At 40.9% G+C, this 26,698-nt stretch overlaps 1 protein-coding gene across 5 annotated transcripts in view; it reads left to right on the forward strand.

The window, feature by feature from the left end:
* NCOA7 (nuclear receptor coactivator 7) overlaps positions 1-26,698 on the forward strand; it is a gene marked incomplete at its 5' end in the record, with an annotated part of 115,838 nt that overhangs the window by 80,394 nt on the left and 8,746 nt on the right. For 2 of the 5 annotated variants that reach the window (XM_080666966.1, XM_080666965.1), the window contains 6 exons: positions 533-658; positions 2,156-2,340; positions 4,799-5,838; positions 6,732-6,900; positions 21,712-21,859; positions 25,940-26,065. In XM_080666966.1, coding sequence (XP_080523092.1) covers positions 533-658; positions 2,156-2,340; positions 4,799-5,838; positions 6,732-6,900; positions 21,712-21,859; positions 25,940-26,065 — 1,794 coding nt within the window. Of the gene's footprint in view, positions 1-532; positions 659-2,155; positions 2,341-4,798; positions 5,839-6,731; positions 6,901-21,711; positions 21,860-24,558; positions 24,634-25,939; positions 26,066-26,698 lie in introns of those variants that run through there. The other 3 variants (XM_080666968.1, XM_080666967.1, XM_080666969.1) reach the window with 2 other exon arrangements.

Here is a 26,698-nt window from a genome sequence, read left to right on the forward strand (position 1 = left end):
TAAAGAGTGTATACATTTTTGGGGGACACCCTATATGTTCCATATTCTTTTTCTCAAGATTTCAACTTAAATTTTCCCCAGAGGAGTGGAGTTAAGTGTAACTTGTTCTTAATTGAGAGAATGCATTTTATCCAGAAGAAACCTGTTCACATTTAAAGTCTCAAAGGCAAAACGCAGGCCTTGTTTACATAGTTATGAAGTTAAAGTCTCACCAAAACCGGTAGTTTGTACTACTTTTATTCCTTTTTCTAAAGAGATTGAACCATGAGTCAAATGTGAATTCTTTTATTTAGGTTATTTTCTAAGATATTGGACGAGTCATTTTTTAGGGGTTCATAGATAAGCACTTTTTACAAATTTTCAGTTTGATTTGCATACTTGTTATATTTTTGAATGACAAAAGACATTTGCCTTATTTATGTTTAAGTTAAATAGAAGCAGGTTACTTACAGGGAAGTTATGTTGATTTATATAAGTAATCTGTTTTGAGAAATGGCTTCTATTTGATTTTGGAAATTTTTGCTTTCTAAAGGATGCTGACTTAGCAAGAAAGGCCATAAAACCCATTGAAAGAGTCTTATCTTCTACTTCTGAAGAAGATGAGCCTGGTGTGGTAAAGTTTTTAAAAATGAATTGTCGATACTTCACCGATGGAAAGGTATGTGGCAGTGTAACTTGTTTCCTTTTCTTGGAATCTATGGAAAACTAAGCTAGCTGTTAAATTACTGAAGGCAGGCTGCCTTAAGCTATCTCACCCGTTTCAGCATAAGATTTCACAAATGCCCATTAGTTTTCCCCAGTTGAATGCCTGGCCTTTTACTTGTTGAGGGAAATGTAATCAGTGAATGGAAATATGCTTCTTTGTGACCCTGGATTCAGCATTTTATTTTCAGTTCTTGGCCTAGGAATTGTTAGGGAGATAGTGTGGTATATGTTTAACAGCAAATGATGGAGTCAGACCCATTGAATGTAAGTTCCAACTCTGCCACCCATTAGCTCTGAGACCATGGGCACAGTGTTTAAATTTCTTGAGCTTCCATTTTCCTCATTTATAAAATAGGAACAGTAATAAAATTTAATTAGTGGGGTATTGCAATTAAAAGGGAAAATTCATGTGAAGAGTTTAGTGTCTAACCTGGAAAATGGTGAGTTCTCCACCCTTCTGCTGGAGATGCTGGTATTAAAATGTCTGCTGTCGTGTGTTTAGTTTTTTGGTGTTTGGGGTTTTTTTTATATACAAAGAGCAAATCTAACTTCAGTAAGCCTCTGAAAAAACGGTTATGTTGATAAAATGGAATTCTTATCCTCATGGTAGAGATGTTATGGTAGGTTCCACACAACAGGAAAATGCGGTATTGATATAGACTTACAACCTTTTCAGTCAAGAACAAGTAATGCTTGAGATGCACAACTTTTTGCAAAGATTATTACTGCAGTCATTAAGAGTACAAAGTAAGTTATTTTCCTAAAGGGAGTCATCTGTATCCTCCTCTCTTTGGTGGATAATATCCCTGTGGCCATCCAGGTCTATAATATAAACTGACCAAGCTTCAGACTTTTAGGTTCCCACAAAACTGTTGGTTTTTGCTTTGAATTTCCATAGTTCAGCTATATGCACTTCTGCAAAACTTTTATATTCCTGTTTGTGTCAAATTTTCCTGGATGTAGGCTTTCTAAACATTTTAGAGAGAAAAACTAGGACTGTTCTTGGCACCGTGACTCGGAGACAGCTGCTCCTTTAGCACAGTACCATACACTTGTTGGACACATGGCGAATACGTGCTGAGTGAATTGTAAAGCACCCGGTTCCCCATCGGGAACGCATCTGGGACAGCCCCTCTCATTTTACAGACAGGAATTGGGGAACCTGAAACTTATATGTGTAACCCAAGATCCCACCACAATTATACTACTGTAGCAGCTGCACCAGAACCAGGCTCGGTTGGTTGCCACAGGTTTTCTCTGCCTCACCACACAGGACCCAACACTGCATTTCTCCAGCCTGTTTCTCCAGCCCTCTTAAAGGGGACATGATTGTCATGTAGGATTCTGTGGTTCACCAAAGTCAATGAAATGACAGCATGAGTTCATTAAAGCTCCTGTGACGGTTGCATTTATGCCTGTAATGATTCTGTCCTGTTCATTTGTCCTGCAGGGTGTGGTCGGAGGTGTCATGATTGTCACTCCTAACAACATCATGTTTGATCCTCACAAGTCCGACCCCCTGGTCATTGAAAATGGGTGTGAGGAGTATGGCCTCATTTGCCCCATGGAAGAGGTGGTTTCCATTGCTCTCTACAATGACATTTCCCACATGAAGATCAAAGATGCCTTGCCATCGTAAGAGACATTTCTTGTTTATCAGGAAAAAACAGGGGGCAGAGGTTCTTGGGAGAATTAAATGCAATTAAAAGGTGAGAGCATTGGCAGGAGCAAGAGATTGTGTGGAGGTGAATTTGAAGGTGGAGATTTGTGCACTAATAATAGAAAGGGAAGGTACATCGTTACAGAAAGATTTCTCTCCTTGTGAGATTGTGTTTGATGATCCAGGATACAGGGCTAATGCCATAGCTGGGGAGAGAGAAGAGTTAAGAATTGGCTGCTAATGTGCTGAAATTATTTCCGAGTTGTACATTGATTCCTGCCTTGGAGGCAGTTATATAAAGACATTTCAGTCTAATGAACAATGAGCAAAATAGGTTGTATGAGTGGAATCAGTGTGAAATGAACTTAGTATTATTGGCTCAGAATTCCATCACTTGTTTAAAAGTTTAAAATAGCTTAAAATTTTATTATTGCTAAAAATTGCCTGGTAAAACAACTATAAATTAGCTGCAGTGTGCAAATAGTTTTTAAGTGTGTGTGTGTAAAATCTCTCCATCCTCACCTTTAGGGCTTTGTATTTTTTGTGTAGGACATTTTGCAACTCCAGCTGCCACCGAAAATAGGAACAACTGAAAGGATTATTGATCATCATTAGGTTCCTGGCTGAGTCTAGAAAACATTAATCAAAAGCAGATTTGGTTGACACAACTATGTACTTTGCCCCAGCAGTGCTTGGCAGCTGCAGTGCAAAAAAAACCAAAAAACACAAACAAAACAAAAAAAAAAGAGATGCCTAAATTAATCTCAGCTTGGAATAGGTAGAAGAACAAGAAGGGAGGGGTAGACAAAAAAGGTAGTACTGGAGGCTGATTAGAGTGCAGTCAAACGTATTCTTTCTGGGGGTCAAGCTAGGTAAATAAGGAAGCGATGAGAAAGCGGTTTGGATGATAATGGAGGAAAGTTTTGCTTATACACCAAGTATGTGAAGAGGTGGGTTTCTTTGTTGTAGGACTTCCTGTAGCCTTTAATATGAAAAATTAAATTTTGGTCCTAATATGGAAAGGGTACCACATTACACATTTGTTTGACTCGAGGATTGAAGCATCTTTAACATCTGAATGCTAGTGTTGGCGGCACATTTCTGTGTATGCAGGTTCCTGCGGAACAGACATTGTCAGTCATTTTTTAGAATGTGGCACTTAGGAACTCAGCGAATGCTTATTGAATTGAAGTGAATTAGAGAGGCTCTTTAAAGCATTTGTCAGAGTCTAGCAATTATATAGGCTCTTATTTTCTATTGGAAAAAGCATGGATGTTCCGTGCAAGTGATTTATTAAATAACTGGGGAGACAGTCTTGTAACTTGAGAACTTCGTGGTCCTTGGTTGTTTTATTGTTACAATTATTTCAAAGCCAGAATAATAAAGAATTACCTGAATGTGATCTAGCCTTTTTAGAAAATAAAATGATTTCCGAAATCTGAAAATGTTATTTTTAGAAAAGGTTTTTATATCTCTGTGTTTTAACACTAAGGTAAGTGAAAACCTACTTGAGACACATAGGTTACTCAATATATTTCCAGTCATAGATTAACGTGTGGGTTTTTTTTAAACAATTATTTTAAATTTTGGAAAACATATTTAATCAATATTTTTGTATAACTCAAACTGGGTAGTAAGGAAAAATAAATTGACTGCAGCCCAGGACAGTAAGTTTCAGCTCATAAACCAACTGCCCATTACCATAAAATAGGATGCTAACGGTTATAAAATAAGAGTTAAGAAATTCAAGCTTAGCTAAGAAATGTAAACTAAGTATTCTAAGTAAGAGTTTATTTGGTTTATTTACTTTTCTATAAAATTTTAAGTTATAAAATGGAACAGGTACTATATATTCACGCTAATAGTGGAAGCTTCCTCTTGTTCCCTTGGGAATAGAAGGATGTCTGTTTTTGGAAGCATTAGATCCTAAGCCATGAAACCCAAAATTAGGGTTCAGGGTCAGCCACTTTATAGGATGGTTAAATGTATAGCTACTCAAAAGGAACCATTCAGAATTAATGTAGTTGGTTTATGTACTATTTTATAAAAAGGAAAAGTTTTAAATATTTAAGGAAGTTTAGTCATAGTTCTAAAACCTTTCCTCTCCTTCATGAAAATCAGAAGCATTATTTCACCATTGGAAGTCTGGTGGGAGACATCTCCATGCTTATTATTGACTCCAAAACCCTCCATGTCTGCTAGCAGGATATGCAGCTTCCATGGTTCTTTGTTTTGCTACTTCTTATGTTTCATTTTGAAGTTAATTTTTAAATTTCATTTTCTTATTCTGAAATCATTTAAACATATTTAAGTTGCCGTCTATTTATGTTTTGGTTTTCAGCTGGGGTTTTGTTTTGGTTTTTGCTTTTCCTCCATTTTGTTTTTGTTTTGCTTTTAACATTCCATGTGCACCCACCATTTTTCCCTCAACAGTGACCTACCTCAGGATCTTTGTCCTCTGTACAGGCCTGGAGAATGGGAAGACCTGGCTTCGGAAAAGGATATCAACCCCTTTAGTAAGTTTAAATCCCTCAGCAAGGAAAAACGGCCGCACAGTGGAGAGAGAACCATTACTTCAGATTCCAAATCCACAAGGCCTTTGGAGAAACCAACAGAATACACACACACGAAGCCCTCAGACAGCTCTGGGCCAGGACAGCTAAAGAACCTGGAATCCTCTGTGGTGGCAACCAAGGGATCTCCCACAGCAACTCAAGTCAGCAAGCAGCCTCCTGACCCTCCTACTGAATTTAAGTCTATCGCCAAAGAAAATTCCCCTTTAGGAGAAGAAGATGACTTCGTTGACTTGGATGAACTGCCTTCGCAAAATGATAGTGGGATGGACAAAAGAGATACCCCAAAGGAGTGCCTTTCTCTCGACCCAGAGGAGCAGGGGAAGGCGGAGTCACAGGTCATCAGTTCTGCTACGGACATGCAGGCGCAGTCAGCCCTGAGCTTTTCAAGAACAGAGAGTGATGCTGAACTGAAGAGGGCCCTAGATTTAGAAACCTGTGAGAAACAAGATAAAATGCCCGAGGTGGACAAGCAGTCTGGTTCTCCTGAAAGCCAGGTGGAGAACACATTGAACATACATGAAGATCTAGATAAAGTTAAACTCATCGAATACTACCTTAATAAGAACAAAGAAGGGTCACCTGATAACTTGCAGAAGGCAGAATTAAGTGATGGCAAAAGGACTGAGCCAGGGGGAATAGACATCACTCTCAGTAGGTCTCTTCCCCAGGCCGGTGAGCCCCCAACGGAGGGCAATAAAGAGCCAGATAAAAACTGGGTGAAGGAGCAAGCGCCCCATCCCCTACAGCTGGGCTCTTCTACAGAAGAAGATAGGAGTAAAGAGTCTCTAGGAAACTCTTTGGAGTCTACCCTGGACAAAAGCTGCCAGGGCGCACAAATGGATAATAAGTCTGAAATCGAGTTATGGCTGTTAAAGAGGATTCAGGTACCTATTGAAGGTAAGCCACTTCCGTTTGCTGTCTTTCTGTTCTGTTGTGGAGTCGGCCTTCCTTAAATAAGCACATGCACAAGTAGTACAATCATTTGAGAGCAGTGTTTTCTCAATAGAGCATATCTTTACTGATAAATTAATACTTGGGAAAATTAGCAATATATGCTGTCTAATTTGGAACTTTAAATAGGGCAGATTTCTGTTTCAAAAGTAGTTTGCTTTTTTTTTAATCTTTCAAATAAATTTCCTTCTTGACATTGAATTTCTAAATCTAAAGGAGTTTAAAATATTTTTGAAGATAGTTCTAAACTGTTGCATTATGGTGTGACTGGGTCCTCAGTATCATTCTTGTGTTTTTGCCTGGCCGGCATGGCTCAGTGGTTGAGTGACGAACTGTGAACCAGGAGGTCACAGTTCGATTCCCGTTCAGGGCACATGCCCGGGTTGTGGGTTGGGGGCTCGATCTCCAGTGGGGGGCATGCAGGAGGCAGCCAATCAGTGGTTCTCTCTCATCATTGATGTTTCTATCTCTTTCTCCCTCTCCTTTCCTCTCTGAAATCAATAAAAAATATATATTTTAAAAAAAGTATTGTGTCTTGTCACAGTTGTCCACTGGTTGGTGTTATGTTGGTTTTTATGCTTATTCACAGTACATAGCATCTCATGCGATGTAGACCGAGCTGAAATGTCCAAAGCTTTCTCCTTTCGTGCTCAAGAAGCTCCTTTTGTCCTCTGACAATTTAATTAGTCCCAATGTGATGATGACCTGTGATGTCTCCGCCATATGTTTTGACTTTTCATCACTGTGAGGGGATTAAACGCTATTCTTTGTAAGTTGAAAGGTTTTGCTGCCACCAATGTTGTCAGTATTGAGGAAGATATTTTGCATGTGTGATTCAGATATACTTCCTTCAAAAGAAGAGAAAAGCAAGACTCCACCCATGTTTCTGTGCATTAAAGTGGGAAAACCGATGAGGAAATCTTTTGCCACACACACGGCAGCCATGGTCCAGCAGTACGGCAAGCGAAGGAAGCAGCCCGAGTACTGGTTCGCTGTTCCTCGGGAGAGGTGAGTGTGGGCAGCATGGAAAATCTGCTGGTCGGTCAGATCCTGATTGCATCGTAAGGTGTTTTTTATTTAACTTAATCTTAAAATACTTCATTTTTATTCTTAAATAAGAGCTTTCTCTTGTACATTTTAGAATTTCCAGAATATTATTTGAGTGTAGCTTTCTGCTACAGGCCTTCATAGAACTGCGTGCAGAACCACTTTCATAACTTTCTAAGCAGTTGAATTTTAAATGAAGGAAGAGTTACTAGTAGATATTCTCAAGTGCTGGTAATTGGAAGCGTTCTTCCGCTGAGAAGAAAGGAATTCCATGGAGCAGATCCACACCCCTCTAAGTGCTGTAGAGAGGCCTGAGTGTAATTTTTAAAGTGCTCGTTATTCTGGGGAACTGAGGATTGCTTTGGCCTGTGGAGGGCGTGTCTGTGACTCAGCAGCTGGAGAAATGTGACATGAAATCGCGTGGATGGGTCGAGGGAATGCACCCTCCATAGAGGTTTATATTATAAATTGCCAAAGAAGAAATGTTATTGATTGTGTCACAGTCCAGAATGGCAGGTAGTGGCATAGGAATTCTTCAGCGGTGCATCGCCGAACATATTTTTATAATAAAAATAGGAAACATTATTTTTAGAAAAAACGATTCTCCCTTTGTATATGTGGTAGAATAAAAATGTCTTTATAAAGGCCTTGCAGTTGGTTTTTAAAACTGTTAAACCCGCACATATTTCTTTTTCCTAATTATTCATCCAACCTCATCATCTGGGCAGACATTTTGGCACACACCTGCCAAGAACACACATACTCGGCAGGCTTCCTTGAGCCTGAATTGCTCATAAAGCAAAATTAATTTCCAAGCAAGGGTACACTTTCGAGCTGATTAGAACTCAGAATGAGAATTCTCATCAGGAATTGCCTCATTTTAATAAGTTATAATTTAATCTGGAAAATAAATAGGATTAAAGTGTTTGGAAAAATTGATAGGATTTTAATTAATGAATTCTGGAATATCTTCTTGCTGTCTTAGACACAAACCCACATTAACATGAACATTAAACAATTTGTTTTATATTTATATAATATACTCCTCTACCTATGCCTGCAGTTCCCACAGTATCTCATTGAAACTATTAAACAGGGATACTGTGAAGATAAAAAGAAAATGTGTCCTTTGTTGTTATTTTAAATGTTTCAACAGAAGCAGTGTAAATGTGTGAAGCCCTGTTAAAATCAGTGTTTGAAAATCAAGTGTCACAGCTAGATAGTACCTTAGAGATTTAAGCCAATTCCTGATTTTTTAGGTCTAGAAAACAGAGCACTGAAACTCTCAGCCACGTGAACTTCCGGGGTCTATCAGAGAAACTACGTATCATATATGCCACTTTCTCTCTGGGAAAATGTATTATAGGAAGGGGACTCTTCTAGAATAATTAGAGCAATCTCACACATGTAGTTAATTCTATGGTCATTCCTTAACCCAGAAGTCTGTAATGCTGAAGTAGTATTTCTCTTTGACCTTTCATGCAAGTGGTTTTGGTGAGCTTTTTAAAGTAGGTCACTTGTTAAATTCTATTATACCGTATTTTATCCTGTCCTTGACTTATTTGGCTAGCAAATGACTTGGCAACACTTCATTTTCTTTCTTGAACCAACTATTAATTAACCAAAGATTGTCTGGGGGGCATTATATCTCACTGTGTTAATGATGGGTTCTTTGTGTAGATGTTTGGAAATTTTTGTTTTAATTGCTCCTTTATGAATTTCCAATTCTACCTACCCTAAAGGAAGCCACATTGTAATTTAAGACTGGAAAAGATGGAGAAATCCTGTAGTTAATTCCCACCCAGAACTCCAAGTACATAGTAAGAAGATTATTTTTATTTTTGATTTATGAACTTCTTCAGGACTTAAGACTTAACAAAGTCCTTAAGGAGCCAAGAAGTGGCATGCAGTGATTTTCTTACTCTGATGATGATTTCTGGATTCCCTTGCTACTTGAAACTGAGTGTTTCTCCTTGCCTTCCTACTTAATGGATCCTTGCATGCACTGGAGTGTTAGTAGCAGAGTGAAGAAGAATCACCCTAGTAGTGGCTCTGGAGAAAGCCCCTATATTGGCTGTGGAACAGCACCAGGTGTTGGACATGGGTTCTGCAACCTCAGTACTTGGGTTCTGGCTAAGAAATAATTCAGATCCAAGACTCAAACCATAAGAGAAAGTTTATTTAGAAAGTCATAGAGGCAGAAGAAGTAAGCCGAAGAAGAAATGGGCTTAGGAAATGAGTTATAGAGGCAAAAGAAGAGACCTTGGAGCTTGCTTGGGGGCGGGGGGGGGGGGGGCGCAGGGGAGAGAGAGAGAGAGAGAAAGAAGAAGAAGGAAGAGGAGGAGAAGGGGAGGGAGGGAAAGAGAGAACATGTAGGATCTCTGTCTTAAGGGCTTTTATCTGGATACATTTTGGGGGGGATACCCTGTATATATTTAATTCTTAAAAATTCTAAAATGCCATGTTTCTCTAATCATCTTCTAATTAAGATCATCAAGCCCTTTGATTTATAAAGGATAGTTATATTTTTTACCTGTCCACATTTAGAATAAATATATGTTAAATTTATTGTTTTAGCAAGCATGATATTTCTTTACATGTCAAGAATAATTGAAGTTGCCAAGCACTTTTAAATAGTTGGGTTTTTTTATGCTTTCCCAAAATTAAAATGAGTAATGTACCCATGAGCCCACAAGTATCTATCCTTTTGAAAGGTGCTGTCCATATTGTATATATATACAGGGGTAGGCAAAAGTAGGTTTACAGTTGTATAATAATAAATTATACAAGAATACATTGTTTTATTGTAATGACTTATTAATCCCCCAATGTAACCATTTCTAGAGATTCTAGCCATTTATCTGTACTTTAAACATAAATTAGATATATATTTTTTAATTTGAAATAATTTTCCTCATTGCCTAGTATTCAAAATATGGATAGGTCTAGAAAGAAATAATTATAGAGATACACATTTGTAAAATCTGTAAATATGTAAAAATAATGTCATATTTTTTTTAATATCTAAAGCATTCCTTTCATACTCAGAAACATCTTTGGCATGAGATTTCAATGTTCTTATAAAATCTTGATTTTGTACCTATTATGAGAAAACTGAAGAGCCTTTGCATTTATTGCCTTCCCCTACCTACAGTGCTCATATTCCATAAAACTTTTTTAAAAGTTAAATATTCTTTAAACTGCCTATAATTTCAACTTTCTTTTAAATGTTCTTGGTTTGTCAAAATTTATAATAATTGCACAAATTTGAAAAAAAAAAAAAAAGAATACATTGTTTTGTGTATTCACAGGGTAAACCTCTTTTTTGCCAAACCCTGTATTTTTTCAGATCCAATTTGTGAGCAGTAGCAGTACTTCCTGCAGTGTGTATGCGCAGGCAGTTGAAGCTGTTAATTACACTTTTTATTTAGGCTGACAATGGAGTGGGAAAGGGATTCTTCATACACTCAAAGTCATTTTCTTGGTTAATGAGGGAATGGAAATTTGCAGTATCCCCAAACTTATTCATCTCCTTGGATTTTTCTCGCTAAGTGTGTTTCAGGGATTATGGGCAGAGGAAGTGACTGACATTTGATGGGTGACACCCCATGTATGCTCATTAATTGAATGGAGAGTGATCTACTCAGAATCATATGGAAACAAAGAGCTTGACTAAAATGTCCTTTTTCTGATAGCAGATTTTTAACTTAGTTGCAGGCTGGTTCTAGCATGGGCTCGTTATTAGAATGAACTTTTATGTGCTTTACAGCGGTTATCTGGCCAAAATTTTGTTCTCTGGAGCTAGTATCACAAGATCCAGTTACCTTATTTTACATGACTCTTATGAACACAGCACCATGTACCTGAAATGCAGTTTCCTATTCATTAGTTCCTCCACTTAAAATCTGTTTTGTACCTTATGGCCGCAAAAACCTTGTAGAAAGGTATTTTGATCTTGTCACATTGCCACAAAAAAATATCTTCAGCCTTCAGGATTAAAGTTTAAACCCCTCGTTTGCTCTTACAGCCCTTTGCACACTGGCCTACATTTCTAGCCTTTTCTTGATTTGCCTGAATCTGCAGTTTTATTGAGATTAGTCACTTTATGAGTTTTACCCAACAAGTGTAGGACCTTTGTAGACGGGCACATTTTTCAAATACTATTTCCTAAAGTCCAGTGGTTCCTCTCTCTTCTCTACCGGTGTAGATTCTTGTTTCCCAAAACAATACCCTCTGCAATGATCTCTCCCTACACTGGCAATTACAGTCTTCTCCCAACCTGTACTTGTCTGGTGAGCAACCCACAGGCACAGAGGCACTGGGGGAGGCGTCAAAGTCTGGCACTTTCCCCCCCTCATAGTCGCAATTGATCTCAGTTTCTAAATTCTGAAACATGTGGACTAACTCCTGTGGAGAAATCTGTTCTGTTTCACAAATATGAAAATGTATGGAGTTAACAAAGAATTCATGGCTTAAATCAATGGAATGCAAACTTAGCTTCGTAATAAAGTCATATTAGGAGCCTGTAAACATACAGAGTCCTCAGGTCCTTCAAACATCCTGCTGCTTTGGATGTGGGTTATAATCTCTTAGTCATTCTCCATAAGGTGATACACAAAGGGGCATTATTTTGTTCTTGTTTTACATGAACCCTCTGTAGCATTTGACATCATTGACCATCCCCCAATTGACATCCTCTTTCCTTCTAACATCCCTTCCCCGTCTTTTCTTCCTCTGTTTCTTCATTAAATGTTACCCTTTACATGGCCCTCTCTCTTTCTCAATATACACAGTTGCCTGCACCTAATTAATTCTTATATGCCCATTATTTAAAACTATCTTAGAACTTTGTACTGTGCTCCAAACACATATATATCTAGTAGCCTTCAATTTGGGGATCATCCACAGATGGAACAAACACAAGACAGATCATGCCCCAAATTGGGTTCCTAATTTCCATCTCTGTCCCTGCCACTGGCCCCAGAACTCCTGCCTCCTGTGTTCTCCGTCATAGAGCCATTCAGTCCCCAGGGCCAGAATGTGGGCATGAGCTTGCTTCGCAGTCATCTCCCCACATCGGTCATTCACCTCATCTAGCTAATTTTATCCATTTAACATCTCTAGGATCTCTTGCTCCCATTTTGGCCCTTCCGTGGATAACTAGCTATGTGTTGACGTTAAGAAATGTGAATCAGACTTATTGATGTTTGCTTGAAATGCCTGACTCCCTTCTTTCCCCACCTCACTTAATGGCACATGTTCAAATATCTCCTCTAAGAAGCTTTCCCAGTCTGGGTTAGATGTCCCTCTACTGTACCACCTCTGTCATAGCACTTACTAAGCTCTTTTACAATGTGGACTTCTTGTGGCTTTTTCCTACTGGACCTTAACCTTCTGAGGGCAGGGACCAAGTCCTAGGACATTTGTGTCCTAGAAACAGCATAGGGTTTACTGTGTAATATACTCTTAAATGTTAGTTGGATGGATGCATGAATAAATTAGCCTAAAGTCCAAATAGAAAAAGATGTTTAAATAACTTAGCTTATAATTAAAATAACGCATAGACTTTAAATAATATTTAGAAAAATATAGAAAAGCAAAAGGGAAATTAAAAGCTCATACTTTCGTTACTCAAAGCTAACTATATTTTTATTTTTGTATCCTCTTGGCCTTTTTTCTATGCATGGATTAATGCAATAATTAAGCATACATACATACACACTATTTTATAAATTTCTTTTAGTTAAGAGTGTCTTTCTCTGTTATTATTCTATCTGTATGCATTTAGTGAGCATATATTACTTTTGTAACAGGAAGTAAAAAAGAAAATTGAGCCCTAAACCGTTTGGCCCAGTGGCTAGAGCGTTGGCCTGCGGACTGAAGGGTCCCAGGTTTAATTCCGGTCAAGAGCATGTATCTTGGTTGCAGGCACATACCCAGTAGGGAGTGTGCAGGAGGCAGATGATCGATTTTTCTCTCCCATCGATGTTTCTAACTCTCTATCCCTCTCCCTTCCTCTCTGTAAAAAATCAATAAAATATATTAAAAAAAAGAAAATTGATTATCCTGTGAAACTCACTTTACAATTGGCAGATATCTGAGTCTTAAGGACCCTCATAAAGACTAAGCAAAATGCTCTTAAGAATATTATCCTTAGAGGAAAAAAAATGAATTAAAGGAATCACAAAGTGGTCTAATTTCCTAGTATGAAAAATTTAACCATAGTTAATTCTAAATTTGCTGATCAAAAGTCACCTGACTTTTAATGGGATCAGGGCTAAGTTGAAATCTTTGATGACTGTCATTGCTGAAAAGACCATAGTGTTCAATAGTCTTTAAAACAGTATACTTTCTAGTTCAGCTGGTGTGGCTCAGTGGCTCATCAACATAAGAACCAGGCAGTCATGGTTCGATTCCCAGTCGGGGCACATGCCCGGGTTGCAGGCTCCATCCCCAGTGGGCAGTGTGCAGGAGGCAGCTGATTAATGATTCTCTCTCATCATTGATGTTTCTCTTTCTCTCCCACTCCCTTTCTCTCTGAAATAAATAAAAATATATTAAAAAAACAACAACAAACCCAAACCAGTATACTTTCTGGAACAACGAAGGCCTAATTAGCCAAACTTAGTATACCTCAGAATACAAACTGTATTCTGAAAACCTATTTTTAAGTGTCACACGTTATGTCATGCTATAATTTTATAATGATATTGTAAGGCATGTCACTAAAAAAGGAAAAAATAAAACAAAAGGCCTTCAAAGTAACCCCTAAAGGAATTATCTTTCTGTCCTTGTATTTAACATAATTTACAAGTTTTGGAAAACTACTGAACAAATATAAGGTATAGGATTATTAGTCACTTATGTAAATAGCCACACTTCTTTTTTATTTAAATACTTTAAAACGTTTTGACATGATACTGCTTTTTTTCATGCTTTTCCTGGTCGTTTTACATTTTTCCCATCAACCTAAAGTTCTAGAAATGCATCGTTACCTTCCAGAAGGACCTCATTAGGCAGCCACTCTTCCGTAACTTCACTAACCAGCGTTGGCAGGTGCCTTGAGTTAATCAGTGACTCTGTGGCTGGAGGGACCTCAGTTCGTGAAAAAATCACCCTTTATAAGTGAGCTCTTCGCTGTGGTGGCTGTACCTTCCGATGGAGGAGTGAGCGCCAGCACTTGTCAGCCTTGCCTAGTGCAGGACCATTCATCCTGGCCAATGGGTGCTGCACACAGTGTTTGGGAGTAAGTATGCAGAAACGGTGCTTTTTGAAAGCCTAGATGCCTGCGGGAGCCAGACAAGGACTGGAGGGAGGGAAGCTCCGAGGCCAGTGTTCATTACGGGCTCTGGGGGACAGCTGCTGAGAACCTCTGCGCTAGCTCCAGCCGATGGTTGCTAGGTGGGAAGGTGAGCCTGGTGTTGCTAGGTCTTCCCATCTTTTTTTTTTTTTAAAAAAAAAGCTAAAATATGAATTATGTGTGTCATATCTCCCCAATTTTTAAGTAGTATTCAGTCCAAAAAGAATGCATCTGCTGCTGAGTCCAAGCTCTGGGCTACCAGCCAAAGGGTCTCCGGTGTCGGTGTTAAATAAAAAGGTTTAGTTTTTACTTATTTTTGAGTGAGCCTTTTTATAACTGTAACTGGTGGTTTTGATCAGTGATTCTCAAAGAACTTCCCAGTTATTTTTGGTGAACCAGACGAAGAAGCATATTTAGTTAGTTCTATGTAAATAAAGCTTTCTTTTATAGGCACACTGAGCCCCTTTAAGAATGGAAATTATACCTGGGCATCAGTACCAACCATTTGTTTCATTTGGAGTTGCAGAATATTGCATTCAGAAGGGACTGTTCAGGGCAAGGAAAGTGACCTTTTTCATAAAAGGATCTCAAGTCAGGCCATGGAGGTGGGTTTTAAAAGGTGGTAGTTTTCTAGTAACAACCTCAGTAGTGAAGAGTGCTTTGCCCTGTTGGGCTTCTGTGTCTGTGTTCAGAATGGAGCCTGAGGAGGCTTTGGACTGAAATGCATGGAACTACCTTTAATGTATAATCAACAAAGTAAGTGACGGTGGGGCTGCATACATATATATGCCAGCACTCGCCAGGTCGTATTCTTTCTTCTGCTCTTGTTTCATTATTTCTCATTCTCTGTGCCATAGTGTATTCTGAAGTTTGTTTTTCTAATGTAATAGCTGATGGATTGATTAATGGTTCCTGCTCATACTTTCTACATCAGGTGGGTGGTTTGGAGGTTATCTCTTGCTCTGTGTAGATAGCCGCAATTGTTTTCTTACCAATCAAGTGACTTTTGATAAAACAAGAATTGCTTTCTGAGTCATTTTGGTCAAGTTTGTTGGTTCTTACGGTAGCAAGTTTTAGATCATCTCACACGGAAGGGACTTTCTAAAGGATCTGTGTGAAAGTAGAATGAACTTCTTATACATTTGATACTTCAGACGCCTATATATGTTTTCTCATCTTCATTTCAGAAGCTCAGGGAGATTAACTATTAGTTACTGCAAGCCTGAATGCCTGCAGGAGCAGACGGAGGGCTGGAGGGAGGGCAGCTCTGAGGCTAGTGTTAACTGCTCTAAGGAACAGCTGCGGAGAGCCCTGCACTACCTCCAGCCAGGCCTTCCAGCTAGTAGCAAGTGGAACCAATTTGGGAATTCAGGTCTTTAACTTAGAAAGGTGTACTTTTTAAAAAACTTTACCTAACAGCTAGAATTTAAAAAAAAAAAAGGGTAAAAAAGCAACAGTAAATTAAATACTACCATAATTGGTAGCCTTGTTTGATAAGATAGATTGTCATTATACCTAAAGCTCATACACCTGAAGTATGAACAATAGAATAATGTTTTGTTCCAAGCATCAACTCAGATTTTTTTTCTACCAGGTTTTATATCCCACAACCCTACAGCTTTGTCATCGACCTGCTTTTCTTAACTAGTGAAACCAGGGCCGTGGGACTCGCCATAAAGGAAGTGGTGAAGCAGGTTGAGACCACGAGCTGATCTGAGGTTGAGGCCTGGTTCACCTCTAACATAACATACTGTGTGGCCTTGGGCAAGTTAACCTGTGTAAGCACCTGTGTCTCCCTCTATTGAATAGGAGCGACCATTGGAGTGGCCACCTCGTGGGGTTACTGCCCAGGCACTGAATGAAGTTAGTTGCTACTGCTATGACCTCTCCCACAATCGGCAGGGCTTTGCTGCCTCCCAAGAACCTGTGCATTTCTTTTTTCAGAGATGGCAGCTTCATCTGGTAAACAGAGATCTGTAACTTGAATTAGGAGCTTCTCTTGGGGTGAATCCTGAGACGGGCCTGTGTTGATGATAAAGACCTTTGAGTTTAGGAAGAAATCTGATTCAGCCCAAATTTATAATTTGAAGGAAAATGTGCACAAAGCCTGAGTGCCAGGTGTCGCTAGTAACTGTCACTAGATGGGTTCGAACTAATTCTGTGCCTGGAGGAGTATGTACGGCAAGCTTCTCCACCATGCCCCCTGCACGCCTGCGCTCTGGCCTTGATCCTCTCCTGGCTGGATCACCGCTGTAGCCTTCTCAACAAAGCCTGTGTTTCCAGTCAGTTTTATCGTTCCCTGACCTTCCCTGCGTGGCTCCACAGCTATCTTTCTACACCACAGATCTGGCCAGGCCTCCTCCCTGCTGGAGCCCTGGCTGTCGCCTCCCCAGTGCGGCTCAGGCTTCGGGCATTCACACCCTTCCTTCACAGATATCCCCACATCTGCCCTGTCTGTACTGCTCTTCACTCCACAGCTGTCTTTAAATCGACTGGAATTGTTCTTTAAAGGATTTAAATCGTTCTCTTTTTTCTCAGCCTTTTCCTGCGCAGTAATATCTGTGAAATCAGAAGTTCAATATGCTCGTTGTATTTACTGCTGATACTCTTTAAATAAATATGTACCTATCTAAATATGTTTCTCTGTGTATCCTCCGAAGTCATTGGAGCCGCCCCGGCCACGTTTTGGGAAACAGTAGCTTTAGGGTAAGGTCCAAGCCTTTGGTCTTGTGCCAGGACTTTCTGTGACCCAGGGACCCAGCCCCTCTGGCTTTTTCTTTCTCATCTCCTGCCACTCCATTAAGTAAAGAATAAATCTGGCCCTTTCATTCCTCCTGTTAGGAATTCCTCCCCTGTCTGATGTGTTCTGTTCAACACCCACTGGCTTCGGTCGGGTGTCGCTGGAATCATGTAAGGAGGTTTTGTTTATGCCCCTCAACCTGAGGACTGGGGCTTCCCCTCTTTGCTGTCTGTCAGAAGTCGCCAGTGCCCTGTTGCATTGCCCCTCTCCCTCTCCGCCATGTCTAGGGTGACCTCCTCCAGCATCACCCTGTTGTAACATGCCATGTCTGTTTGCACATGTTCCCTGCGGTGGAATGCTGTTTCCCCTTCTTCCTGTAACTGACTGGTCCTCCGTCAACACCGAGCTTAACCATGACCCCTGGGGAACCTTACTGGGGCTAAGATGATTCTCCCCCGGACTTAACCTTTGTCATCACTCTTCTTAAAAAAAATGAAGAAACCCCAGCTGGTTTGGCTCAGTGGATAAAGTGTCAGCCTGCGGACTAAAGGGTCCAGGGCACACGCCCAGGTTGTGGGCTCGATCCCCAGTAGGAGGTGTGCAGGAGGCAGTCAATCAATGATCCTCTCTCATCATTGATGTTTCTCTCTTCCTCCCTCTCCCTTCCTCTCTGAAATCAATAAAAATCTATTTTTAAAAAAAATAAGAAAGAAAAGAAGGAAGGGAGGAAGGAGAAAAAGAAGGAAAGAAAGAAGGAAAGAAAGAAAGAAAGAAAGAAAAGAGAAAAAAGGAAGAAAGAAAGAAAGGAAAAGAAAAGAGGAAAGAAAAGGAAAGAAAGAAAAGAAAAGAAAAGAAAGAAGAAAAAAGAAAAGAAAAGAAAAGAAAAAAGAAAAAAGGAAAGGAAAGAAAAGAAAGCAGTTTGGGCACAGGGGCCAGAATGGATGTTGGAGCAAACATATAATAGCATATGGCAGGAACCAGGAGTACATTTGGGGATTGACACAGAGCAAAGCTCTCTGGCAGCACCAAGGAGTTTGCATTTATCATAAACCTATGGGGAGTCCTTAGAAGGATTGTACATAGCTGGGTGAAGTGATCAGACTTGCATTTTATAAAATCGCTTCTGCTTCTCTGCCATTTCTTCCTGGCTTCCTTCCAGACCACTTCTGCTGCTTCCTCCTCAAACATTAGCATTTGTCGGGACCCAGTTCTTGACCCATTTTCCTGCTCACGTGTTCTTACCACATCCACAGCTTAATGACCAGTGGAGTGGCAATTACGGGTAGTGGCCTGGGCTAACTGAGGCTGAGAAATATGCTCAATGATGCATCGAGACCACAGGATGAGTCGCTGAGTGAGCTTCGAAAAAGCCAGCAACAGGTCAAGACAAACGATGCCCAAGATACTGTTTGGTTTGATAATAGGTCACTTGGAGAAAAGGAGCTTCACTTAAGCAATGAGGGAGGGAACAAGATTTAAAAATGTTTACCTCTTTTTAGACAGTATCGGAAGCAGATTTAACAGAGCATATATGAAAAGGTTAATAAAATCAGAATGGGAAAAATTCAGGAATGAATAGAAGGTGGAAAATAGGCTAAGCCAAATGTTAATAATGAACTCTAAAGGAAAGATGAGTTATGGGAAGGGAGCTTTAGAGAAAAACAAAATGTAGAGGTTTTTATATTTTTAGGATGGGGAAATGCAAACAGGTTTGTGGATTAAGATGAAGGAGCTAAAGGGGTGGAGAGGACCGGGACGTGAGGTGGAAGACATGAGGAAATTCACCAGGGAGGGGCCTGTTGGAAATACCGAGGGGAGGGTTAAAGCTGGAGAGGAGTTCATTCTTCTGAAGAGAAAGATCGCTAAGAGGGACAGTGGAGGGGAGGGCATCATGAGGATGGTATAATGGAGGGAACTGTGCTCAGAGAGGGAGGCGGGTACGAGGTTAAGGGTGAGAGCTTGAGAAGACAGAGGTCTGAATAGCTGTGTGTGGAGTAGCCAAGGAAGAGAGCTGGAGGGAGGTGTTTCCTACCCAAGGTTAGCGTCCTTTGATTTATAGTGGATTCCTTAAGCATGAATAAGCAAACCCAGCAATCTCCATGGAAAGGGAGGAGTTAGAAAGATGAGTGTTTCTCTCTCTGTGGGCAGGTGTTTGGAAGGGCAGGTGCTGTGGAAGGCTCAGTGGAGCGCCTCTAGGGGACAGCAGCGAGGGGAGATGGAAAGATTGTCCTGCAAGTATGTGCACCCAGGAGGGTCTAAGGGCTGGGGAAAGAGGAAGGATGGGGGTCACGGTGAGAGGCTAACTGATACAGTCTTGAGGGAAGGAGTGGGTGAGGGGGAGGCTGAGGGCCAGGAGGGGAATTTTCAGAACTTGAGACCTGTTTCCAGAGGGGAGGCTTGAGTTCTGGGAACTCACCACCAGGAAAACCCAGTAAGCCAAAAAGAGCCATTCCAAGAATTAGATTAAATAAACTTCAATACATTTCTACTCTAATCTGGAAAGAAAAATGATGAAGTCATATCCTTTTCCTCTCCTCCCCAATTAATTAGTAAAAATAACATAAACAAAGGATGGAGAATTGAGCAAAAGTGGAGCTGGGGAGAGGGGCATGGATTCTTCCATTTGGTTTCCAGGGGTCTAAGAATTAAGTAATCAATTTGGTCCTAAATGAACTCTAATTTTCTCCTGTGGAACAGGCCTTGCTAATTCCCCATTCCCCTGCTTTTCCATTAGAAACTTGGTATGAGGGCCCTCTCTACATGAGAGAATGAGTAAATGTTCTGAGCAAGGCTATTATTGAGGGAAACCAGGGTGTGACAGTGTCCTGAATGTCTGAGCAGAGACTTGAACCTTTCCCCTTGGGGTGCCCAATTGCAGAACATACTCATATTACCTGGGGCCTCCCAGGCCAGGATGACTGTTGGCTGTAAGGTAGAACCCACCAACTGAGAGAAGAGGGATGCCATTCAGGGCTGCTGCCCTCCCTGCCACAGCCAGTGGAGAACAATCCCCATGAACATGCCTGAGGTGAGGTGGCTGCCCCACGGTGCTCTCCCAGGAACAGAGCACAGAGCTAGCAGTGCTGTGAGCCTGTTGATGAAGGTGGAGGAGGAGGGACAGGAAGTAGGCAGCCCTAAGAGGTCGCCCAGGGCTTCTCACTAATGGTACTTATGCTTCATTAATAAAACCAAAGCCAAAGAAGTAGTTGCCCATACTGTGAGACATCTCACTGGCCAGGTACAGAAATGTACTTGTCCCCCTTGGAGTTCAGCATTCATAAAAGAAGAGCCAGTTCGCTTAGATTGGCTGGGACATTTTCAGGAATGGGGAGTTTGGGCACATTATTAAGTCTACTGAACCTCAGTTTTTTAATCTTTAAACTGGGCATAGCAACACTTGCCTCTTAGAGTTATTGTGCAACGTAGGGTCCCTGAGTAAGGGAATCACATCTTTTCTTTTTAGGTAGCAGGTATATTTCATCAGCATTGATAAAAACTGTAAGGTTGCTTCTGTGTTTAATATTAAAAATGTTTATGGCCCAACTGGCATGGCTCAGTGGTTGAGCTTCGACCTATGAACCAGGAGGTCATGGTTTGATTCCTGGTCAGGGCACATGCCTGGGTTGAGGGCTTGGTCCCCAGTAGGGGGCGTGCTGGAGGCAGCTGATGGATGAGTCTCTGTCGTCATTGATGTTTCTATCTCTCTCCCTCTCCTTTCCTCTCTGAAATCAATAAAATATATATATTTAAAAATGTTTATGTCTCTGATATTTTGAGGATGCCTTTTCCCTCCTTTCTAGAGACTTCCTCCTGTGGTTAGTCTTAAGAAGCCCAGTGCTTACTCAGTGTAAAGGGCTGGCCCGGCCTGCTGCAGAAGAGGCCACTCACTCCAGTGACAAACCCAGCAGACCCAAGAGGAGAGGCTTGGGAGAAGCCCACTTACCTGGTCACCCCAGGTTCCTACTCGGGTTGAGGTATTTCTTATAGAGAGGATGGCATATGCAAGCAAGAATGTTTTATACCAAAATTGACACCCCCCCTGACACACACACACACACACACACACACACACACACACACACACACACTATTGCAGGTGCTGGGACTGGGAGCTCTCATTCTCTGCTTGGAAACAAGCCATCTTTCTATTGATTAAGCCTGGAGAGATGCTTCAGAACCTTCAGATGTTAAATCTGTATATGAGAACAGAGAAATTGGAAGCAAACGACATTCCCATGTCCATATAATTAGCTCTGTTTCTAATATTAAACAATATCTTTTATTATTCACTCTGTAGTTATTAAAGGTGTTTCATTAAAATTATAATAGTGCTTCACTCTACAAAAAGACCCATTAGAGTGTTTATCTTGGTTCCCTTCTTAAGCTTCAGATTATTTTTTTCCAGTGAATACAGGTGTAATATAATTGAAGACCCAGTGAGGAAAACATTGATATATTTCATTGTGTTTTTTAGTCTTATGTCCCATCGCTTGATCTTTTCCTCAGATTGAAAGAGTTTCTCCATGTCTGTGGACTTCTGCTTTCATTTGTTGACTTATTTTCTGAGTTTGGAATGCACTAATAGCAATAATCTTCACAGTGAGAAATTTCCCAATTAGCAAAGTGGCTTTGCCAAGCAGGAACAAGATGGTTGTACGTGCCAAAGTCCCTACCAACTGCCTGCCAGGAAAGTGGATTTGGTGTTAATTCCTATGATGAACATGTTTTTCAGGGTGGATCACTTGTACACATTCTTTGTTCAGTGGTCTCCTGACGTCTATGGGAAGGATGCCAAAGAGCAAGGCTTTGTGGTGGTGGAAAAGGAAGAACTGAATATGATTGACAACTTCTTCAGTGAGCCGACCACCAAGAGCTGGGAGGTGAGCACTCAAGTAGGAGCTAGACTGTCGTGGTCCTTAAACTGCAGCATTCAGTCAGAATGTTCTTGTGTCCAGATTCCAAGAGCTTCTTGGCTTATAAGAAGTTAAGTTCCCTGTGCGGCTTTGAAGTTACAGTGGGATATAACCTTATTCCTGCTTGAAGCTAGTTATACAGGAAGACCCCATCATCACCACCACCACCACCACCACTACTGGGTCATTTCACTTTTCCTTGAAAAATTTTCTGCTGTGTCCTTTTTACATACAGGTTGAAAATCAAGCTCCTTAATTTGGCTTGAAAAGCCCTTCATAGTTTTTTTGAGCACATACCAAACCTTTCCCCTGTTAGGGGCACAGCGGGTGAGATAAGTAGAAGTTAGCATTAAGGAGTATAGATAAATCTTTACATTATGACAAGATAATTGTCATTGTAGATGAAGTGCCAATCTCTACAGCAGGCTGTAGCCAGCCATCTGAAAGGAGCTAGGGGAGCAGAGAAAGCTGCCCAGAAGAAGTGATCTGAACTGAGATCAGACGTGAGAATACAGGCAGCTTTGGTGGGACTGGGATATGGAACATGGTCTGGCCAGAGAGAAAAGTCTGTGCAGAGGAATGACCCATGGGAGAAAGAAAGAGCATTTGGTGAGCTAACAGAAATTCGGTGTGGCTGGAGCATAGAGTGCAAAGCTGAGGGAATAGCAGGAAATGAAGCTGGAGAAGTAAGCAAGGGCAGATCACAAAGGATCCATGTACGATGGGTAGGAGTTTGGTTATTTTCCTAAGGGCAGTAGGAAGGCGTTGAGCTGTTTTGAGCCTGGAGAAGTATACACAGATATGCATTTTGGAGAGCTCTCTGGCTGACAGATGTTCAGTAGACTGGAGATGAGCAACACTTGAGGCTTGAAGACCCAAATAAGGGATCAAGCAAGTGATCCCAAGTGTGGTCTGTACGCCCATGTTTAAAGCACTGAATGGTTCTGTTGCCTGTAGCAATCATTACCCATCTGGCCAATCTTCCAAACCACCACGTGGCAAATTATTTTTTTTTTTAACTGAATCCTAGACCCTCCTCACTAGAGACATTAGTTCAGTGGGTCTGGGGGAGGAACGCTGGAATCTGTGTTTTTAAAAGTTCCTGGATGATTTTTGAAGAACAGCCAGTTTTTAGAAATACTGCCCGATAAGTTCCAAGTCCCTTCATGGCATCAAGATTCTTCTTTTCTTCATTTCTGCTCCCTCCCCAGCCTCCTCTCTACTTCCCTTGCTCTCTGTCCTCAAGCCGTAGTGAACACAGGACACAGCTGTGTGTTCCTGCTGTGCCCTTTACCTGGACATCTCCCCATACCCCACCTCTGCTCTCAGAATTCTCTAGATGGCTCCAACCTCCTTGGAGCTGCTGTTAGCATTCGTATCACATGGAATGGCATTCATGTATTTGTAAATGTGTCTCTGCTGTCTCCTCACCCACTGGAAACTGTGCCTGACAAAGCACCTGGCACTCGCCAGCAGGTAGAAAGCACTCAGTCATTGTTAACTGTCACGAAGTGCCAGGTACTTAAAGGAATGCCATCTCCCTGGCACAGAATCCCAGTGCTTCTGCCCCAGATTGTGCCTGGGCTCTTGCCCTGAGGAGAAGGTCTGGCGAACCTGGGACTGATCACAGGTACCTGCCAGGGTCCTCAGTAGAACTGACCCCAGGATGAGCTACATAAGAGCACGCCCATCCCCTCAGCAGGACCAAAAGGCCGTTTGGGATCTGGAACAGGCACAGAAAGATCGCTGAAAACTGATCCAGGGTGTTCTGCATTTCTTTCCACGCCTCTGACCTCAGATCTGAGGAATAGAGCACGTCTCATCATGCTTTTTAGTCATAAAGATTAATATCCTAAATATGTGGTACACACACAAGGCCATATACAGAGGATGTATTCTAGAACTGTACTCTTAAAACTATATACTTTTATTAAGCAATGTCACCCCAATCGATTTAATACATGTTTTTTAAAAAAGATTAATAACCTAAAAAGTAAAAAGTTTTGCCTTTTTTAAAATTACTTCACCAGCTGTTCTGAAAAACTGAATCTAAAGTGACATTCTCCCCAGCCTCACATAAAGCAGATGTTTTCCCATTCTTTTAAGTTGCGCACACTTGACACACACGGAACCGAAGTGAGATGCCATTGTTCTAAGTACAGTGAACCTCGCTCGGGTAAAGGCTCCCTTTCATCCTTCCCCTGAGATTCAAGCTGATGTCAGGGAAATTACATAAAGTTTAAAATGGAGGTTTAGCTTTAGAGAAGGTGCTGAAAAAAGCCTGGGAAGGCGGGGTCAGGAACGCTGGCTTAGCCAAAGGACGATTAGGAAAACGCGTATAAGAAGAAAAAGAAAAAAGAAGAAAACAATGCGGTTTGTTGTACCACCGTTAGGAAACCACCGTTTCAAAGGTGAAAGTGTCATTTTACAGCCTCACCGCTCTGCCTGACAGGAAGTGTGTGTTTGTTCTCAATCCTAATTTGGGTGTGTTCCTGTAGAAATGTTGAACCGTCTCCTAAGGGAAACAGAAACCCAATCATGCAGGAAACGAGATACTGCAAAAACAGTTGTAGCTCAGCGTGGTTACAAGGAACCCTGGCGTGGAGGCAGGCAGAGAAAAAACCTGTTCCTCCTTAGAAAGCAAGCAGGCAGTTCTCACCCTCAGGATGAGGGTCCGAAGATTGCCCTTGGACATTCAGATTTTCTATTGTGCCAGACCCAACCAAGAACCTTTTGTGAAGGTATGTTGGAGTCCCCGAGAGCTAATGAGGTGCCTGTGAATCCTCAGAGGTCTGCCATGCTGTGTTTTGAAATGCTTCCTTGATTAGAAAAGATTGTGCAGGCATTTCAACCCCAGCAGGTATTTTATTCGTTTTAAAGATGGGTATGGTGTGGTTTGCCCCCCCTCTTTAGAGTAAAAATGTTCATATTTGATTTTTGCTTTCCACAGCTTCCTTTTGAACCCATGTTAAATGTAGAGTTCACACAAAAAATATTTGCTTCATTTAATGCATTGAACATGCTGGGTTTGAAGTTCTTTGATAGTGTTTCCTTTAAGAATTTCCCCTTGAGAAGATGGTAGCCTGTGTAAGCTAATTTCCTTACCTGTAAATCTGGCTCAGGCAACAGCAGGTCCTTTATATCCATGACCATGCATTTTGGAAATCAAGTAGTGCGTTGTCTGACAACTTTTACTATATATAACTTAAATGTTTTTCTCTATAATGCAAAAGTCATTAATGCTGGTACCCAGGCATTTTAGTGAATTAGTCACTTTATATGTGTCTTTAATTTAAAAATAATTCAGTGATTTATCCAGACTTTCGGAGGGGCAAACAAAAAAATAGATCTTAAGGTGAAATTGATTTTGGTAGTTCATAAGCATAGTTATAATGAAATAATGTTTTATGTATCACCTTTCTCAGTTCTGAAGGAGAGACTACTTTTACAGCTCCAGAACTGTACATAAAGAATCATAACCTAATTGTCATTTAGACTAAATTTGTGTTTCTTTGGATTGTTGCTGGTAGCTGTTACCATTTGTCATTTCTATCAGGGTTGGTTGTTATGTGCACAATCTTAAGAGAAAACATTAGGAGTCTTAATTTTAAAGAAGTATCTTATCTTCCCAATATCCCTATTTATAGAAGACTTACTCATAGAATGATCTCTGATTGGTTCCTTAATTCAAATTTAGATGCAAGTCAAAGGAGAATAACTAGGGGCATTTCAAGGGCATAAGTTGCTTGTGGAGTTACACGTAATTCTTGTTCAAGGACTGAGCAATCGACAGCAATGATAAAAGGGAAAACTTGCAACTTTAATTTGTACATATTAAGTGCCTCAGCTGTACCATGTTAAATTCTGCATTTGTTCTGAAATTGAAAAATTAGCCATTTCCCAAAGTCCCGATTCAATTTCTGTCCTGCTGCTAAAACTCCATATGTTGCAGGATATTGTGTACCTGAGGTTGAGTTTAGCTGGCTAAAGTAAAGCAGACATCAGGGTTTTTGTGTTTTTTTTTTTAACTTGTCTTCTGCATTTCAGATCATCACTGTCGAGGAGGCGAAGCGCAGGAAGAGCACGTGCAGCTACTATGAAGATGATGACGAGACAGCCCTGCCGATTCTGCAGCCCCACAGCGCGCTCCTGGAGAACATGCACATCGAGCAGGTGGTCCTCCCTGGGGGCTTAGGATGGGGGGCTTCCAGCCTTAAGAAGCATTTTGCAACCCTGACCACATTGCTCTCCTTCCGGGTGAAGGATGAGCCAGGTTTTAAATGAAGACCAGCAACTTAACCAAGGCCAGTGTCCCTTTCTCTGCTTCCGAAAGGTTATGTATGGCAGCCTTCCCTGCTGCCTTCTCAGGAGTGTGTGGTCTTGGCCAGACACTACAGCCATCTCTCAAACTTGAACAAAATGCCATTTCTTGTTTTCAAAACAATTTTTAATTGATTTTAGAGAGAGAGAGGAAGGGAAGAGAAAGAGAGTGAGATATTGATTTGTTGTTTCACTTACGCATTTATTGGTTGATTCTTCATGTACCCTGACCAGGATCGAGCCCACAACCTTGGTGTAGTGGGACAACACTCTAAACAACTGAGCTACCCAGGCAGGGCCTCAAACCAATATTTAAAGTGTTCTAAACCAACACACGTAGGATCCAAATTTATCCCAGTGATTACTGCATTACCAGTGTTTGTTTTTAATTTATCAGGCTCAATAAAAATCATTTAGCAAATATATTTCATTTGCTTTATGAAAACTACCTATCCCTAGGAAAAAATTTCCTTTTTCTGTAGTTTT

The sequence above is a fragment of the Plecotus auritus genome (genome assembly GCF_963455305.1).
Source record: "Plecotus auritus genome assembly, chromosome: 4".
NCBI classification, from domain to species: domain Eukaryota; kingdom Metazoa; phylum Chordata; class Mammalia; order Chiroptera; family Vespertilionidae; genus Plecotus; species Plecotus auritus.